This window comes from Harpia harpyja, chromosome 2, assembly GCF_026419915.1.
Source record: "Harpia harpyja isolate bHarHar1 chromosome 2, bHarHar1 primary haplotype, whole genome shotgun sequence".
NCBI lineage: Eukaryota > Metazoa > Chordata > Aves > Accipitriformes > Accipitridae > Harpia > Harpia harpyja.
In genome coordinates, this window is record NC_068941.1 from 9,720,331 (window position 1) to 9,739,379 (window position 19,049).

The 19,049-nt window shown below is 36.9% G+C and overlaps 1 protein-coding gene across 3 annotated transcripts in view; it reads left to right on the top strand.

Annotated features, from left to right (window-relative positions):
• Positions 1-9,731, top strand: part of INTU (inturned planar cell polarity protein) — a 57,630-nt gene extending 47,899 nt beyond the window's left edge. For all 3 annotated transcript variants that reach the window (XM_052814940.1, XM_052814921.1, XM_052814930.1), the window contains exons 11-16: positions 200-421; positions 996-1,418; positions 1,955-2,052; positions 2,805-2,994; positions 6,908-7,062; positions 8,801-9,731. In XM_052814940.1, the coding sequence (XP_052670900.1) occupies positions 200-421; positions 996-1,418; positions 1,955-2,052; positions 2,805-2,994; positions 6,908-7,062; positions 8,801-8,912 (1,200 nt within the window). In that variant the 3' untranslated portion in view covers positions 8,913-9,731. The remainder of the gene's footprint in view (positions 1-199; positions 422-995; positions 1,419-1,954; positions 2,053-2,804; positions 2,995-6,907; positions 7,063-8,800) is intronic.
• The last annotated feature ends 9,318 nt before the right edge of the window (positions 9,732-19,049 follow it).

Genomic DNA, 19,049 nt, shown 5'->3' on the forward strand with positions numbered 1-19,049 from the left:
TTGATTCTTCAGACGTGATGCAAAAGCCCAGTGTTATCTGGTGTACAGCTGTATACCAAAAAGACAGTCTCTGGCCAGAAAGCTTAAAATCTCAATGCATGTGGAGCACAGATATCTCTATATGAAAAGTACTCTTAAGTGATAAGTGGTGCTGTTGTATTTCTTACTGAATACGCTTCCTTTTCTGTGTTTAATTAAGGGTTACTTGATTGGTAATCACTTGCCAAAGGAAGATCTTATTGATATAGGTTTATATTGTCGGCACTATTGTCTGTTACCCTTGGCAGCAGAGCAGAAGATTGGTCAGTTAGTGATATGGCGGGAAGTATTTCCACATCATCATATCCAGCCATGTGAAGTTGCAAGTTTTATAGGATACAGGGAACCTGAAGCAAGATACTTTTTACTGATAGTTGGCTTGGTAAGTTAACATTTGCAGTATGCCTGTTTTCTGATGCTCTGTTTTGCTGTTGTGTGTTGTCTACTGTTCAGTAAGGTAACACTTTCCATGCATTTTATAGTAATTTTACAAAATATTTGTATTATAGCTGTTTCATGGGATAGAATTTCTCAGAGAGTAGCATTATTTATACATTTGTAAAGCTTGCAAGTTTAAGTATAAATTCTTGCTGGTTTTATGCCTTTTCAATTTGGTTGAAAATGTTTTTACTTTCATGATCTTGAATTTTCAGACAACTCATTTCAGAAATATGTTTGTGGTTTTCTTTAAATGTGGACTTTCTTTAAAGCAAACTACTAACGAGTTTGGAAATGATAGCTTTTACGTTTGCATCATTAACTTAAATAACATGATAACAGAAAGAACTCCTTGAACATGATTTGATTAGAAGAAAATAAGTAACTCCTCTGGAGATGAGGAAGGAGTGTTACAGATAGTGCTGTATTTTGCCCAAGTATCGTATGAGACATAAATATAATACAGCACATACTGTATATTAAACCAAAGGCTAATGTTGCTTCCTCCATCTTTACAGAGACACTTTATGCTGTGTGTCCTGCTAGAGGCAGGAGGCTGTGCATCAAAAGCTATTGGGAATCCAGGACCAGACTGTATATATGTAGATCAGGTCAAAGCCACTATACTTCAACTGGAAGGAATAGATGTCGGCATAGAGGAAAGGCTAGATTCTCCTTCCATTCCACCTTTATCTTGTGCTGACTGGTTCCTTCCTGCAACACGTGACAAACTGGAGAGCTCGACCACCTCACCCATCCTAAGCAAGCTACAAAATACTTCCAAATCAGTAACTACTCCAGCAAGCAAAAGGACCCTATTTGGTGACTCTTCCTTAACGACGCGTAAGCCGAGCCCTACAAGAAACAGTGGAGGACCTGACCATGGTAATGAAGGTCCTGCAGAAGATGAAAGCAGTAATCCACAATCTGGAGTGGATCAGGTCTGAGAACAAAGACAAAGAGAATTTATAAGGTTCTGGTGGGCTTGGGGGGGATGGCAATTCGTTTAAAAACTCACTCAAGTAAATTTTTTTTTTTTTAAAGTATACTGTAAAAGAATAAGAGCCCCTGAATTCAGTAGAAAATACTTTGTTGCCTTGGGAAGCTTTGGGTCAGCCTCAGAGCCATCACATTTTTTTGTTTTATCATTGCTTGTAAATATTTGGCTTTTTCACATGACTAAAATTGGCACAGCTGCATTGGAATCAGCAGAAATAATTGGATAATATCCCCAAAATAATAATGGTGTAGATATAAGTTATCAGAACAAATTGCTGTAACAGTTGTACAACTGCTTCGAACCCATTTTAGTCTAAAATAGGCTATAAAATACATTTATATAAGTTGATGGAACTGTTTGGGCCTTTTGAAAAAAATGCTACGTTATTTTCTTCTAAGTAGGTGATTTGTTGGTTTGATTCTGTTCTTTTGTTAGCTGTGTTTTCTCTGTTAGTTTGTCTATCTGCTTGTTTTTCAGGCCACTAGAAAAAAACACACCCTACCAAATCCATTTCATTTAGGAAACCTCAAAAAGAACCTTTCAGAGAAAGATACAGAACTTCTTAATGCTATCAAGTAAGAAATTTTTTTTATCAAGTATTTCATTTTTAAGGCCGTACTTGGATCTTTTTTTGAATATGCACAGATCACGGAAGTTCCTGCATAATTTTATTCTAACCAAAACTTTGCTGTGCAAGGATTCTCAAAAGTGAAGTTCTTCAATGGAGAGCCTAATTAGAAAAGTTGACTGTTTCTCAAGAACATGTCAGTAGAATGTATGCACATGCGCCACATATATGTGACCTTGGAAGTTCAAATAAAAGAGGTTTTGGCCCACAAATATACCTTGTGCCTCCCTGGTACCTCTAGGAAGGTGTACAAAGGACAAAGAAGCCGTGTTCTTCCCAGTTCCCACGTGTTGCTTGTGACAGCAGTCACTGTGGTGTTTTGTTTGAGCTCTAAAAAGAGCTTTCCTCCTGCGCTGCCCCCCTGCCCTGCCCCCCCACCCCCCACCCCCACCCCCAGCTTTTATTTCTCCTTTCCTTTTTTTTGGTGAGAATTTTTGAGAACACAAGTGCAATACCTAACTTGTACCATAGTTTTTTGGTTTGTGTTTGGGGTTTTTTTAATTGAGTATTGACAGTCCAAATTAGCAGGATTTCCTTGGTGTAGAAATAGGCACTTTTGGAATGTCTGTATCCATTTTTGTACTCTGTTGTAGATACCAGAAAAACAAATCTGTCTTAAGAAACCAAAGTATATGTTGTTTAACTGAAATTTCTTTCAAAATTATGTTAATATTAAATGAATTATCCTGTTTTTTTAAGGTTGACATCTGGTCCTGAGAATACCCTCTTCCACTATCTGTCTTTGGAAACGATGCAAGGAATCTTTATTACTCCAACTCACAAAGAAGTAGCACGGCTCGGTGGCTCCATCCACCCTCAATTAATTGAGAATTTCTATCGTTGCTGTCTTTCAATTCGTTCCGTGTTTCAGCAGTCCATGAGGAAAGAAGTATGGAAGCTCTGTCTTCTGTTTTTCTATTTACATTCTCAACTCAGTATTTCAAGATTGTTTTCACTCCACTATTTAAATAGTTCACTAGCAGGTGTATTTGCACGTGTGTGGTTGTTTTTAAAGCTCTTTATGTTTTCACTGTTATGGGCAGGTTCTTTCTCTGACCATCCAACCAAGTATGCATGCAATTATGTCTCGGTCTCCCACCAAAAATGCCCTCAAAATAAATACTCTGTGTCTCCAGTATAGTATTTTCTTACTCTTGTTTTGTATTAGGACTCTTCTTTGTAACTTAGCAAAAAGTTTCATGCGCTGGGTTCAAGAACTGTAAGTAGCAAAAGAGAGGGTTTCAGACTGGTCGCAAAATAGGGGTTTTCAGATTGGCAGCAAAAGGAAATTCAGGCCCTCTGTTTTTCATGGAAAATGTTTCACATGAGCAGCGACAGTGTGGTCTCCCCTCACTGTGCTGTCAGCGTGTCTGAACAGGGACCTGAAGAGGGACTCTGGGTTGTTCATTCTTAGTGTCTTTCGTCTCTTTGCTACCCAAGATTGCTTATAGATTTGCCATCCACTAATGTCTGTAATCGTTTGTTCATATGGATATTGGTCTAAAAGAAGACTGGCTATAATGATGGATTGCTTTTAATTGTGCTGCCAGATCTCTTGGATTTTAGTTTAGGTAGGGTGCCAGGATAAGAAAGGCTTTTTCCCTTTACAATGATACCAATTCAAGCCTTGCTCTAGGCTTGGGCTGAAGCCTGATCATCCCAGCTACCAGAGCTTTATGTGGGTACTTGGTATTTAGATTAGACTTAAAAATGGACAGGTCCGATGTCAGCAACTGTACTGTCTTTTGTTTGATTAAAAATTTCTGTTTACTCCAAAAGATCCATCTGGAGTAAGATGGTAGTAGTAATGCAGAAATCTAAACAATAGGTATAAGAACCAATTTATGAGGTACTCCATTCAGATCAGACACTCTGTGTTCAGTGCAAACTTTTTTTTGCTAAAAGTCTGGTTTGTTAGTTGCAGAGTTGATTTTTATTGACATGAACCAAATTAGGATAACATTTCATCTCTACTAATTTTGTGACCTGTTTAGTCCTTTTGGAAAAGAGAAATAATTAACTATAAACCTAAGTGGAATACTGTCTATCAGTTGAATTTTTTAAATCCTAAAGTGACAATCCAAGTGAATTAAATGAGAAATAGGAAATAGCAGTAGAAATTGAATGAATGCAGTTTGCAAACAGCAGTATGATTTTTTTAACATTTTATTGAAGTTACCAAAAAAGTCACTTCTGGTTAGACCGATGTGCCTTGTAAATCATGTAGGAATTTTTAAGTGTTAGAAAAGTAGGTTAATTTAGTGCATTGTTCTGTCAACTTCATATGACACTGGGGTTTGGCTGAGTAGGACTTTGGCAATGAGTCATGTATTTTGGGCACTTCTGCTGGGAGATCTAGAAGCCCAAAAGCAAGCAGAGAGAATACACAAATATTTCTTGTAACCAAAGGCAATTTGATGATAACTGTTAAATAGACAGTTTATAGTTCAAACCAAAAAAAAATGAATAAAGAAACCATTCAACCATTAGGTGTAGCTCATAAAAAGTGAAAAACTCGCGGTTGACAGTCAAAACTTCTGTTTTGGCCACAGCTACCTTGGCACATGCTTTCCTGGCTTCTTCAGATGTGAGTACAGTAGGCAGCAGCTGGGTTCATTCTGCTCTGACAATCAGAAATAATAGATGAACATGTGCTGCAGAACAAAGTTTCTGTTTTAGAAAAATTTGGGGTAGTTTTTGCATGTTGGCTCCAACAATTAATGCTGAAATTGGCAGGTTGCCTTATGGCATGAGGAAAATGTAAACGAATGAATAGAAGTTTTCCTTGTTCATAGTGCACAACAAAAAAGTCAAATGTAGAAATATGCTATTATACTGCTTATTATTTGGTATCAGCTAAATATTGTTATAGTTTAGGATTTAGAGAATTGTGCCGGTAATGCAAAATTACAGTAAACCGATCAATAATTTATGTTGTCTCACTTTTTGAGAACTGAAAATTCACAATTTAACTTCTAAATGTGTACAGAAATTTTTAATAAATTTTAAATTCAGCAAAAATAAGCTCTCTAGTCTTAAACCCTAAAATACATGTCAGTGTATGTAATAAGCAGCCCTGACCTCATTTGCTTCATCATCATCATCTTAGTATTTTCTTACTTTTAAATCGGAAGGAAAGACGTTTTAATGCATATGAAAGTATAGACCCTCATAGTTCTATCAAATATCCCCTCTTAATACATTTTTTTTTTCTTGAGTATTTTCAGTGTGAATAGCATAGTGTAAGATGTGCTAAAATATAAACAAATGTCAGCTTGGAAATTGCATTGTAATTACCCCATTTTTTGGTGGAGAAGATTATTAGACTGAGTACTAACATATTCCTTAAGTCTTTTTCAGTAGCAGTATTAGCAAGAACAGATTTTGAAACAATTTTATGTACTAAGGAAAGATACAGGAGGGGTTAAGTCATCTGTTGTGAAATGGCTTCCACTCTATGAACTAGGAGTAATACAGAATATGCTTCATGAATTTAATCCAAAGCATGTTTAGGGAAATTTAGAAGACATCTTCTCAGGCAAATATTAGCCATTTGGTTTCTCACATGCTAAGGTGCATTTCACTTTTTCTTCCACCATTTTTGAGAAATTAAGATAGTTGTGATGTTTTGCCCATCTTTTCTCTTCTAGATCTTCAGCCCCCACATCTTCAGTACTGTAGGCAGATCGAAAGATGTGGTTTCTGCTTCTGCACGTGGCAGAGAGAAGTTCCTTGAGACTTTTTTTCAAGAAAAGCTTTTCTTTCACCTTTGAAGCAACTGATGGGAACAGAAGTTTCATTGGCAGATCCAGAGATGCCCTCCCTGGCTTAGAAACTCTCTTAAGACAGATTGTTTCAAAGGGATTTCCACTCCTGTTTCCATAATCTCATCTCACTTCTCATGCTTCAAAAAGAAAAAAAGATTAAAAGCTTGTTTTTTCATTATTACGTAGACATTTACAAAAGAGTAATAAACTTCCTTTGACTTCAGTGGGAGAAGAGTTAAACTAGTGACAAACCCTTTCAAAACTCCTGCTGTGTTTATCTCCATGTCTATTCTGATCTTTTTGCCCTTGTATTTCTGGTGAAAGATACCATGGCTTCATTGGACTCACAGGACTGTTGAGCACCAAGACAGAGCAAAGAGAGAAAAATAGTTTTTGTGCATGCAGTTTGATCCTCTACCAAACAGGTACCAGGAGTTCAGTTAGAAACAACTGGAACTTTTGCAAGGTTTATTCAAAACCTCTGTGCAAAACATAGCCCTAAAAACTCAATGAAACATGAAAATGTATAGGAAATAAAGACGTCTTATGCACTCATACTGAGTAAGAGCAAGAAAATGCTCTGAGCAAAGTGTTTCAACTGTTTATTTACAAAAGGAAATTCCTGCCTGGCTAAGTTTATTCAATAGACTTTTACTATCACAGTTCTTAATTAGGGAGGCACACAGAGAAAGAAAGATGAGAGGTTTAGCTGTTGTAACACACTTTTTAAAAGAAGCTGTACTATTTCAGATGTCTTATTAGAGAAATAGTGTTCAGCTAGAAGGAAAAAAAAAAAATAAAAAAAGGGAGCATGTGTCTACCTCCAAGCTGTATAACAATGGGAAGGCCTGTTGATGCCAAAGTAACAAAACTGTGGAGAAAAGAATCATGTAAGCAAGTTAGATCTTCCAAGTCTGGCTTTTTGAAAGCAATATCATTCATAAGATATTCCTGAAGAAATTGCATAGTTATATTTGCTAGTGTTTATGTAAGAATATTTCATTCTATACTAACATTTCACCAATTGTTTTACAGAAAAAGAAAAAAGCAGCCAGTGGGATTTCAGAATTTAGTAAGGCAGCTGAGGACCTAGATCTGGTAAAAGAACATGGAGTTTTGTTTGAGTGCTCTCCTGATAACTGGACTGATCAGAAGAAACCACCACCAACAATGAATTACTGGGTTGTGGGGTGAGTTTAAACACATAGTATTTCTCCCAAAGTCTTCCATTTTGAATATATCGCTGTGTTCTTTAAGAATAAAATTAACTGTAGCACATCACAGAAATACTTGAGCTGACTGACTGAGGTAGCTTTGATTTGGGATCTGGGAAGTTGCATTGGTGTGATGTTCCACCTGCTGTAAAATACAGGTGTGTTAACTCAGGTGAGCACTGTGCCAGCATGTTAACACCACAGAGCTGGCATCCTTTGCAGTGCTGCACTGTGCTATGCAGACATGCTAACGTGCTGTAATCATACTCTTTAATACCCTGCACTTCCTTTGTGCTCCTCGCACTCCTTCTGATCTCTCCATTCCCTGCTTTGCAAGTCCATCCCACCTGTCTTGTCTCCATGCATAATGCTGATTCAGTGATACAAAGTAGTAACGCGAACAATCGTACTTGTTGGTTGATGGGGTTTTTTTTCATTGGGAAGATCAAATCAACCTACCAGTCTATTTGAGATATTTTGGAAAGGGAGTTTTCTTCCCTCAATTTGCTTTCAAAGTTCTGCCATTATCATTGTAAATGAATTGTGGTTTGTGTTGTTATTTAAACTTAATTTTAAATCATTTTCTTAATGATGCATATAGTTATTACTACATAGCTAAGCCTTATTTGCATGGCAGAACAGCATACTGCCCTAGGCATTAAATATTAAACATAATGGATTTTCTGAAGTAATTAAAATCAAGTGCAATGAAAAAGTAGTATGTATCACTTCTTCACAATTCAGAATGTATCAGATGTCGTAATTGTTTAAGTCCAGGTCAGTAAGCCCTGTTCAGTGGCCACTTCTCATACGTTATTCTTTGCTCCATCTGCTGTATTTTGTGCTGTCTAGATTTTAGCTGCAGTAGGCAGACAGTTATATTAAGGGTGGTCATTCTCAACAGGACGTTTCCTTGTTCTCTACATTCATCTTCTGTATTTGGTATTCCGACTAGATAAGAAACTAAAATGCAAATGCCCAGTTAAATGGAAGCTATATGAAAAACAAATTCAGTATAGTCAAGGAGTGAAAGGAAGATAAACGATTATGCTTGATTAAAATTCATTAAGTTGCAATTTTTGACTAGTTCAACTATTGCGCAAATAGGAAAGAAAATGGCAAAATACATTTCTGAATATGGCATAAGAACTTTTTTCCCATAGAATGGGAGGAAACATCATCCACAGGTAATTATATTGGCCAGGAATAATAACGTAGAAATCCTCTAACAGAGCTTTTGTTCAACCTGTTTGCCTTCAAGTTAGATGTTTAAAAAGAAAAACAATTGTTTCCCACCATGAATGTACGTGACTGCAGTCTGTGTGCTATCATTGGGTCTGGAAAAATTAAAATCTTTAAATTAAACATTTAAAAGTGTTTACACTGATGTTGCTATCTTTTAAAAAAATTTTTTTGATTCTGCATTATCAAACAACCAGTACCATACAAATAGACCCTGAAAACCTGAAGATTTTTTTTCCATACATAGTGTTGAGAAAACTGAAAAGAGAATAACTTGATTTAAAAATCTAATTTATTGAAAATAGTAAGATAATGCAGGAGAGCCACAGACATTTGCTAGCTGTCTTACACAGCAGTTGTTCTTAACATCTTACTGAAACCTCAGAGTACAACCAGAATATATCAAACAGAGAAAAAGCTAACACCTATGATGATCTTTTTTTTTTTTTTTCCTTCCTTTCCTTTTTTCCAGGAGACTCATTCTACATCCAAAACCTCAGGAGTGTTATGTCTGTTTTCATGACTCAGTCACAGAAGCTGCTGTTGAACTGGCCTTTAAACTGTCCTTCGGATTAGCTACCTAGATGAGCCTCCTGAACATTCAGCCATCCTGTGGGGTGTTGTCATCTCTTTAAAGTACTTCAATATAAAGAGAAATTAACTCAAGTGTGGTGCCCACCCATGGCGTATCTTTCAAATGCTTTAAAAAAAAAAAAAAAAAAAAAAAAAAGAAAAAACCAAAAAACCCTACCTTCTGGTAATGACACAGGTAAAACTTCAGTGATGATTCTAATGATTTCATCAATTGAATACTTAAAAAGATTTCAGAGAAACAAAATTCTTATTTTTATATACTGTCAAATTATTTATCCCAATCATAACTTTTATTACATGAAAACATCACATAATTTGTACATTCACTGCTTTTCAGTGTGTATAATATGCAATGTAAAATGATAAGCTGATATCCTCAAAGTACTCTCTGAATATCTGGCAACTGGTGATGGAGTTAAAAAAAAAAAGGTTTCCAATTAATTAAAATTTTGCACCTCTAAGGGCATGAAAAATACTGAATGTTTTCAGTAATACTGTGTTAATAAAAAAAAAAAAGAAATCTTTTAGCCAATTCATGGCACTTAGCCACACAAAACTAATGGCTTATCATTTTTGCCAGTGTGGTCTCCTGCACACTTGAGCACTATAGTGTGGTTGATGCTTTACTTGACTTCATGAGATTCAACTATAAATAATACTTACATTTGTTAGAACACAATTTTGAAAGCCCAAAAGAAGATGGAGGGCAGTGGGGTGATGGTTTTAAGACCTATGCCTGGACTCAGCCAATTTTATATTATATTCATAATTTCATAATAAAAAAATTATATTTGGCGAAGACCAGTAAAGTGTTACTCTATGTTTTTTTACTTAAGATATTTTCTCTTTTGTTTATTTAAACAATATTTATTTGGCTAGGTCTTCTACAATTTACAGCTGGCTATTACAAAAAATGTTATGTAACCTCCATATAAGGCAAGAGAAGGCAGTGTGTTTGCAAAATCAGAATTCTTCTGGAAGAATCAATTTTCCTACAAATTGTTAAAATTTTTGTAATCTACAGGCCAGCTGCTTCTAAAGCTTTTTTTTACCGAAGTTTAGTTTAAAATGTAAGATTTTGGGGGCGGTCTTTGTACCCTTAGCCAGCTTATTTAGATCTGGTCATCTGCATAGCATTTCATCATGTTCCATATCAACAGCGCATTTTTTTTTCCCTTTCTGCTGTTTCTACTTGCTTTTAATGAGTGCTTTTCATAAAATGCATTACTAAAGTTGCATTTTAAACAATGGGATCAAAAAGTTTAAGTATTCAGGAAAGTAAATTCAGTTCCGTAGGCTCTCATGATCAGATCTTTAGATCTTGTTTTCACTAGTAAATTGCATGATTTAGAGTAGTTCTAAAATAGTCAATCAAATGCTTTTAACTGCCCACTCTCACAGAGGGATTCACAGCTTGTCTTGAATCACTCAACAGTTGTTTTAATTCCAAGCAGTAGAAGTCTTAGGCCTGAAGTGTAAGCATATGATTGCAGGTTTGTTAATCGGCTGTCTCTAGAATTTATGGTTCCTAGAAGATGAGACAGAGTATTTCAGTTTGAGATTAAAACTGATTTAGATTTGTTCCCCATCTGTAAATCAAGTGATGTGAGATTTACTCTGTTTGAGATATAAAAGTTGTAATAGTATGGATAACATCTGAACAGCACCTTTTAAAAGTCTAAAATATGTGGGCTTTGAATATTAGATTTCATTGTAGATGGAAGAAGTAACATAGCAAAGCAAGGAGTCTTTGATGCAGTGCTTTTAGTAGGTTTAACAGCTTTTACAGAACCTGTATGTGTGTTTCTGCACGTAAGTGTGTATCTGTATGGAAAAGGGTAATTTTGCTGATGTTTGTCTCTTGTTTCGGTCTTCTAAAGGTTGAGTTTGAATGCTAAAAAAGACAGTTGAATGCTTTAAAAAGAGGACAGCTAACTTTTATCTAGATCCTTGTGTTTAGTCAGACCTAGGTTACTCTGGTGCCAGTGTAGTGTGTTAAACTGTTGACTCACCTGGGACAAACACAATTGAATCAATGCAGAAGAAACAGTGTGAATATGCAGATGCGCATGGAGAAAAGAAGAACCGGAGGAAGGTGGGACTCCTTTGGTACCAATCAGGTATTTAGATTGGCTTGCTCCTTCACAAGAAACTGTACCTGAAACAGAATTACAGGCATCCGAGTATAGTACAACTTTTATACTCAAACCAGTGTAGTTCAGCAACAAAACATGGCAAAATTTGCATTAATCATGTTGATACTACACTTAAGGAGATTTTTGTTGGTTACTTTGTTAGTCAACTGAGCAGAGACTGTATTTTGCAGATTTGTAAAGAGTGTGTTTAAAAAGAACCCCAAAGGATGATAGGATTTCATTTCCTACAGAACACAGATTTTTATCAGGTATCTTTGATACAAATCTTGTAGTTTTGTAACTTTGAGGAAGATTATAGCCATGAATCGGTGTATAGAATTCATGTCAAGAGGAATAGATATGGAGAAGCTACTAAAGGAGTTAAAATGGTAGTAGTAAGGCTCAAGATAAATAATTTTTTTTGCCTTTAAATTATTGCTTAAAAAACTATTAGCAAAGCAATGTGGTATACAACAAATCAATGGAGTACCAGGGTTAAAATTACTCATGTCAAGAGAATGCAAGAAACAAAAGTTATCATTTTAAAACATCAACAAAAAACATGGTGTTTCATGCCTTGATTAGTCATAAAGTCAGGAGATGCAGGGGAGGTAAAGCAATTAAAAAAAAAAAAGCTATCAGCAATCTAGAAGGAATTGGTACATCTGACCTGCAATGGAATGGGTATAATTAACATGTCTGAAGTTCATTTACTTGTCATATATCATGTTTATTAACTCATAATTCAATATGATCAACAACTACCCTTCCAGTCTCTAGTTGCTGATCTGGGGAGAGGGGCCAGTTCCCACAGCTGACAGAAGCTTCTGGAAAGTTCCTGAGGTCTCTGGAAAGCTTCCTGCCTGCAGCTCGGGGAGGGTGGCACTGCCTGGAAGGGAGGGATCCATGTAGTAGAAGCAAATGGCGCGGTTTCTGGGCCCAGAACGGTGTGGGGACAGAGGCGGCTCAGCTCCTGGGTACCCCGAGACCATCCACTTTTAACTTTTGAGGAAAAAGAAGCCAGTTAGGTGCCCACCGGCCGCGTGCTTTTTTGGGAAGAAGAGGAACCGGCGGGGGGGCGGCCGGGGCGGTGCCGTGCGCCATGGCGGCCCCGCAGGGCGACGACCCCTACGACCCCGTCTCTTTCGGGAGGGACCTGCTGGCCAGCGGCATGGTGGCTGCCGCCTCCAAGATGGCGGTGGCGCCTGTTGAGCAGGTGGAGCCGCTGCTGCAGCTGCAGGCCTTGACCAAGCAGATCTGGGCAGACCGGCGGTACAAGGGCACGGTGGACTGCTTCGTGCGCATCCCCGGGGAGCAAGGTAGGGACGCCTGGCCACCGCCGCCTCTTCCCTCGGGCCGCTCCCCCGTCCCCGTGTCTTGCCCTCTTTCTCCCAAACCATGTAAAAAAATCTTTTAAAAATGCCTTTGAAGCGACGGCAATGGAGCATCCATCATGGGCCGTGGGCATTCAAAGGAGTACAGATACTGGCAGAGGAGGTGGTGAGGAGGCGGTTACTGCTGGGTACGTCCCCGCAGGATTTTTTTGGTTTATTTGATAGTGGCAAAGTCATGCTCGTTGGTATTTGTGGACAGCGTAAAATACCCTTAAAGTTTTCCTTGTGATACTTTTACAAAAGCAGTGTTTATTTGGCATCCTCAATGTGTAGGAAAGCATGATCGAAATAAGAAATGAAACCCCAGTTTTGAGTTTTCTTTGTCCTTAAGGAGTCTTTGCCTTCATTCCTGGTAACACAAGAAAATTAGTAAGTTTGAATGAAGAGCATGGCTACACATTACAGAGATCACTGTGTTGTCACTGCTTAGTAAAGTCGGTAACATGGCCAGACAGCCCAATGTCTGTGAACATCCTCACGTACTTTTTTTTTTTTCCCTCACAATCCACATAAGATTTGCTCCTGCACTACCTCCTCAGTTCCATTTAGCTTCTTATGCATTTATCTTAGTGTCCAAATGGATCCTTTCTTTAATTTGAAGAAGAATATAATTACAAAAGTGCTACCAAGTTTCTGATGCCTGTATAAACCGTTTGTCATTGCTATAATATGGAGTGCGAGCACCCCCTATGGAAGCGAAAATGCATAGGCAGGCTACTTCAGGAAAACCATTTCTATACAGTTCTGTGAAATACTCTTCTATTCTGCAGTTTCCAGACTGCAGCTTGCATAGGTATCCCTAGTCTTAGAAATGTATGAAGTAAGGAAGCTGACAATCTTACCTATTTCTCAGCGTTATTTCATGTACAGTTTTACATTTTCTTGTGCTAACACCAAATGCATACGTCTGTTGGTAAGTATCAGAATAAATCCAGATTTCCAGTACCAAAAGTCTAAAGGACCTGAAAAGGAACATTTGTGGCCTTTGTTACAGCTCATACTAAAGTAGAAACAAAAGAAGGAATACTGTATAATATACTTGGTGTAGCATAAACTTTGGAAATGTTATTTTAAAGATCCGTTTCTTTTTCTGTAGGATTTTTCAGCTTTTGGCATGGCAATTTGGCACATGTTATATGGTATTTCCCAACACAGGCTCTAAACTTTGCTTTTCAGGACAAATACAAACAGATTTTTACGTCCAAAATGGATGAAGAAAAACAGGTAAATAATCTCTTGCATGTTAGTTCTGTTTAATAAGCAAACTAGATCTGGTTGAGAGCTGTACAATTCTTTCTCTCAGCATGGTTGGTAATTAGTGGTGGTATATTGATAAGGTTTTGTAATAAGCTTATTTTATAACAGGAGGAAGAGTGAGCATGGCTTAGTGTGTAGCTTATTGTTGAAGTTAATGGAATCTGGGGTTTGATCTTTAATGATTAATGACTTTGTGAGGTGCATGTAAATAACTGCTTGTAACTGCAGTCAAAATTTTTTTGTTCAGGACATAATTATTTTTGAGTTAATTGATGCAAGTATTAGGATGGATATTAAAAATCTTAGACTCGGACATCTACATTTCTGGGCTTTGTCTAAAACCGCAAATTACATTCTCACAGTTCAGATTTGCATTAACATGTTCTCTAGTCTCAAAACCCTTTATGTTTGTAATTTCACTTATGTGAAATTACAGCTGCTTTTATTCTAATATATGAAGTTCTTGGGTAGTATCCCTCAAGCAGGAGTCTCTCATTTTAGTTTTTTTCACATTATTTTCTTGATAATTATTAGCATGTAAGTGTCAGAAAAAACTTAGAGATAGTAAAGCGCGTATTACTGCTGTGGATAAGTAATGCTTCACACTGAAAACTGATTTCTTTCTACATGTGAGGCTAGAAACATACTTATTAATAGTTAATGCATTTTAAGAACTTAGTTTTGTACAGTGCACCAGAAAAGTAGCAGTTCTAGGATATAGCTCCAAAAGGCAATTAAACTTTTGGGCTATGCTGCCTTACCTTGCAATTCTGTGTACTTGGGGAAAGTCCCTTAACTGGGATGGATTGAAAGACATAGAGGTCTACACCCATGGAATTAATTACAAGAAATCTTGGTCTTGGAATGTGAAATGTTGATATTGGCATTTGACAAATTACATAAAATTCATTCATATCAGCAGAATGGAAAATAAGTTCTTCATATCTAACTTGTTTCATCTGAAAATAGCTGGAAAATCTGTTTTATTTGTGTCTGTCTTAGGTTATCTGTTTTAGGATTTCTTTGGTTAGGTTTTGATAATTTAAACAAAAATCCAGTGTTCTGTGCTTTCTCTTGCTGACAGTTTTTTACTGCAGTGCCAGAAACTTTTCTTGCCACAGGCTTTTCTGGTGGTGCTGACCAGGAGGAATGCTGTCAGTCATTAAAGTTTGATTAATCTCCTTATATTGCATGCAAATTCTTAAGCAGTCCTTTTTCAATTACAGTCACTTTGTATGTAAAGAGTTTAAGGTTGCTGTTTTCTTTCCTTTCTTACAGTGGAAAAAGTAAAACATGCACGATGTAAATAACAGTGTTTATAGTTCTTGAAATCTCCTTTCCATCTCCTAGAAGTGTTTCCAGATGGCTTACATGTGTATGAGCTTGTGACTCAAATTTTAGAAACATTCCATGAATAGCAATCAAGATGAAGTTCTTTAGAAGTATAGTGTTTAGCAGAGTAGCATGTCCATTGTTGGAGCTCAGGGTGTTTGGATGCTTTCTTACATGTTTTGTACAGGATAGAAAATGGGAAAGACAATATGGTTTCATGCATTAGTTTTTACTTAGCTGGGTTATCTTTAAAAAAAAAATAATGACTAAAATCTTTAGACTGCGGGGAAGTAAAGTGCAAAGGAACGTCCGTTAAAGAAGACAGGCTGTATCTGTGTGCCAGACACTTGCTATTGAAGGTAATACTGTCACAGTCAAGCATCTTCAGATTGCAGCTGCCTCCTCTCAGGCTTGCTACTACAAGTAGCAACAGTTTATGCAGCAACATGAGCTAAGGCAGGTTGCAAAGCCTTCTGTACAACTAATAGAATATTAGGGCAGTTCAGCTATGCTGGACTCCATACTACTACAGCTCTACTGTTGCTGTTACTGAAGCAGTAAATAAGTCATTTTGGGTACATCTACATGGTCTGCATTTACTACACAAGATGTACCTGTGATGCTGTTTAAGTCAACAGAGCTATGTCAGATATCGCCACCTAAAAATGTTATGCAAAATGTTTCTTCTGCTGTGATTAGCTTTTTCTTGTTTGGTAAATAGTATGGGCCACAGTGAAAGTACGTACTTTGATTTTTATGTTTCTCCATTCCCCCATCATGGAGAGTTGATGCATAATTGTTGTATCCAGTTGATACACAGGCCGGTTGTTACGAAGGACTGGTATAGATGAGAAAGATGTTATCTGCTATCTGGGTCACAGGAGCACCATATAATTCTGAAGTTGAAAAAGAAAATAGCTTATAAATATTTTTTAATAAATGTAAGAATAGCCAGGGAATCTTTACAAGTTGAAATTTTGAAATACTCCAATATAGGTCTTACTCTGAGACTGCCATGTTTCTTTATTATTTTGTAAATAATGCATGTTTTAGATAGCTCTTACTCTGCCTGCTTTAAGGTTTTGTTTAGTATCTACAACAAAGGTCAGTGTATACAGCAATTTTTGTGTTTCAGTTCTGGAAATGGTTTTTGGCAAAGCTGGCTTCTGGCGGAGCAGCAGGAGCAACATCCATGTGTGTGGCATACCCGTTAAGACTTCACGTGAACTAATTTAGCTGCTGGTATTGGGAAAGGTAGTGAAATCTTTTAAATGGCAGTTCCGGTTTTATCTGATGTGCCTCAGGTTGTTTATATTTACTTCGTTTTAGAGGTAGACCAATATTCAACAGTATTAGAATTCTTTCTATTACTTAAAAATTTACCATTGCACAATTACAAACTTAAAAGTGTTAAGAAATGTAAGATCTTTATTGAGAAGGAAAGGATGAAGGTGAGTGAAAGAGGATTCTTTGGAAATAGTGCTATAGCATATCTCTCAAAGTTTTGCGTTATTTTTAGATTCTCTATGGAAAAGTTTAACTGAATTTTGCCAACTCTTGATGCCACAAACTAGGGGAGTTCAATTTTTGCTGACCTATGGTTTTATGGGGTGTCATTTAAAGACCTAATGACCATCGTTGTTCTATATCAAGAGTATCAACTGAAGATTTTCAACAAAGGTTTTGGGTAGTATATGTATCTAGATGTATGTTACATTCATTCAAATAGATAAAACTGATTTCCTGAAAACAGTATGCGGAAGGCTTTGTAGCAGAAAGAAAGAAATCTCTGCTTTCTGTATTGTTGTTGGCTTTCCTGATTTGCCTATAACGGGATAAGTTAACTCTAGTTGCTGTCTGTGCTGTGCAGGGTTGTCCCAGGAACTGGCTGCTTGACTCTACCTATTGCTTTCTGTGCCCAGTACATGGGCCGAATTTATATTTTCATGATACCTTCAGTATAAGAAGGTGTACAGTTTGAAGTTCTTCTTTCAAAGATCGGTTTATTGCTTGCTGTGTTTTCACCTGTAGAGAATCCTAAGAGCTTAGGTGTAGTTACCTGTGGAATGCAGAAACAGATGAAGAATCTACAGATATAAAAAATTGATTTCTTTAACTTTGTCACAGTTTGTGGCTAGTGTTCCACTATAGGGAAAAACTGAAACGAGTAACACTTCTAATAAATTTGAATATGAATGTGGGGGGAGGAAGTGAAAGCATGGTATTATGTAGAAAAAATTCTTTTCAGAGAGAGGGTAAGAGAATTCATACATAAGCACTCTGCTGAATGAGGACAATATTGGAATGGTATTTATTTGACCAGAAAGTGTTTCAGCAACTGGATACCACTATCTGTTTGAATAAACTGTCTTCATCCATCCATGTGTCTCGATTTCTTCTTTATGCTTCGTTCATAAGTGGAGGAAACAGTGATCTACTATGTTTTTCATATAATTTTGATAAAGTTAAGTGTTTCAGTCATGCAGAGTAGTTTGTACTAAAGAGAAGGGCTTCTGTAAAGCATAACAATGTGCATAAATTTCTTTTATATTAGGTGCTGCTGAGCGACAGTTCCAGGGACTTGGTGACTGTATTATTAAAATTGCAAAGGCAGATAGACTTACTGGCCTGTACCAGGGTTTTCGCGTTTCCATAAAGGGAATCATTGTATACAGAGCCTCCCATTTTGGGTGTTATGACACCATTAAGGTAGCTTTTACAAACAAAAATGCATGCGTTTTAAATCTTTATCATATTTTAAATATTTATTATGAACTAATGAGGGTGCTAGTTACAGCTTTTGTCTTTACAGTTACTCTGCTCAATAGAGTATATTACTGAAGAGCCAAGTCATTTCACAGTAGGATTAACAACAGAAATGATCAAAATTATACTTGATATCTGCTGGATTTGACATATATATTACAGAATTTGTACAGGTTTCCATTTTTGTTTTATTTTGCAGGGATTATTGCCAAATCCAAAGCAAACTCCATTCATTGTTTCCTTTTTTGTTGCTCAAGTTGTGATTACTTGCTCAGGAATGCTGTTTTACCCTTTTGACACTGTCAGGAGACACATGATGATGCATGCAGGTACTGTCTAACTTGCAATTCTTTTTTGAAAATTACTTACTAGATTTTTGAAGTTTAATGTACTAATTGAAGTGCTGTATAGCCTTACAGCAGGCAAGACTCTATTCAGGGAAAAAGGTGGAAACATCTTCAGAAAGACAAGAAGAAAAATTCCATAATGGTATTGTGGGAGTCTGGTAAAACAGTTCACGGCTTTGTGAGAGCTTTTAGTAGAAAGACAGCATCTGTTTTCTTTTTCCTACTCAGAAGCCAGATATTTGGAGTGAGACAGGTTTGTGGGTAGATTAATATCCTTTATTAGCCCAGCTAATGCAGTTAGAAAAATAACCTTTGTGGCACACAGCTGTTCTTCAGGTGTGAGGTAGAATCAGTAATCCTCAAAGCTCAGTACAAGCTGAGAATTACTTCTCAGCATGTGATGGGTGTGATAGTATATTATTAGCAATTAATGTTGGATCTTGTTGCTAGCTATTAGGTAATTTTACTAGGTGGTTCAGTAGCATTTGAAGTACATTTAATATGATAAATTCTTGTTGTGAAGATCATCCTCAAACACGAAATCAAAACCCACAAAAATGTTCTTGAAAAATCAGGACCTTGTTCCCTACATCCCTGAGGAGGTTTTGCCATCTGATAATAGAAAGGATGTGTTAGTTCCAAAGAAGTGTCTGTACATTTTGTTTCAAGAGTATCTTCTTGTCTCACAGGATTCTAGAAAGTCAAAAGAAAATCAGAATAAATGCTGGCGTAGAACTTGCTTAGGTGCTTTCAAAAAATCCCAGGGGATACTTAGATTCTTACGTAATGCCTGCATACCTCTGGTAATCTGTCCTAAATATCAGAAACCTTGAAGCTTACAGTGGGCAAACACCATTAGCACTACTGACTTCTTTTCAGACTAAATATGATTTCAC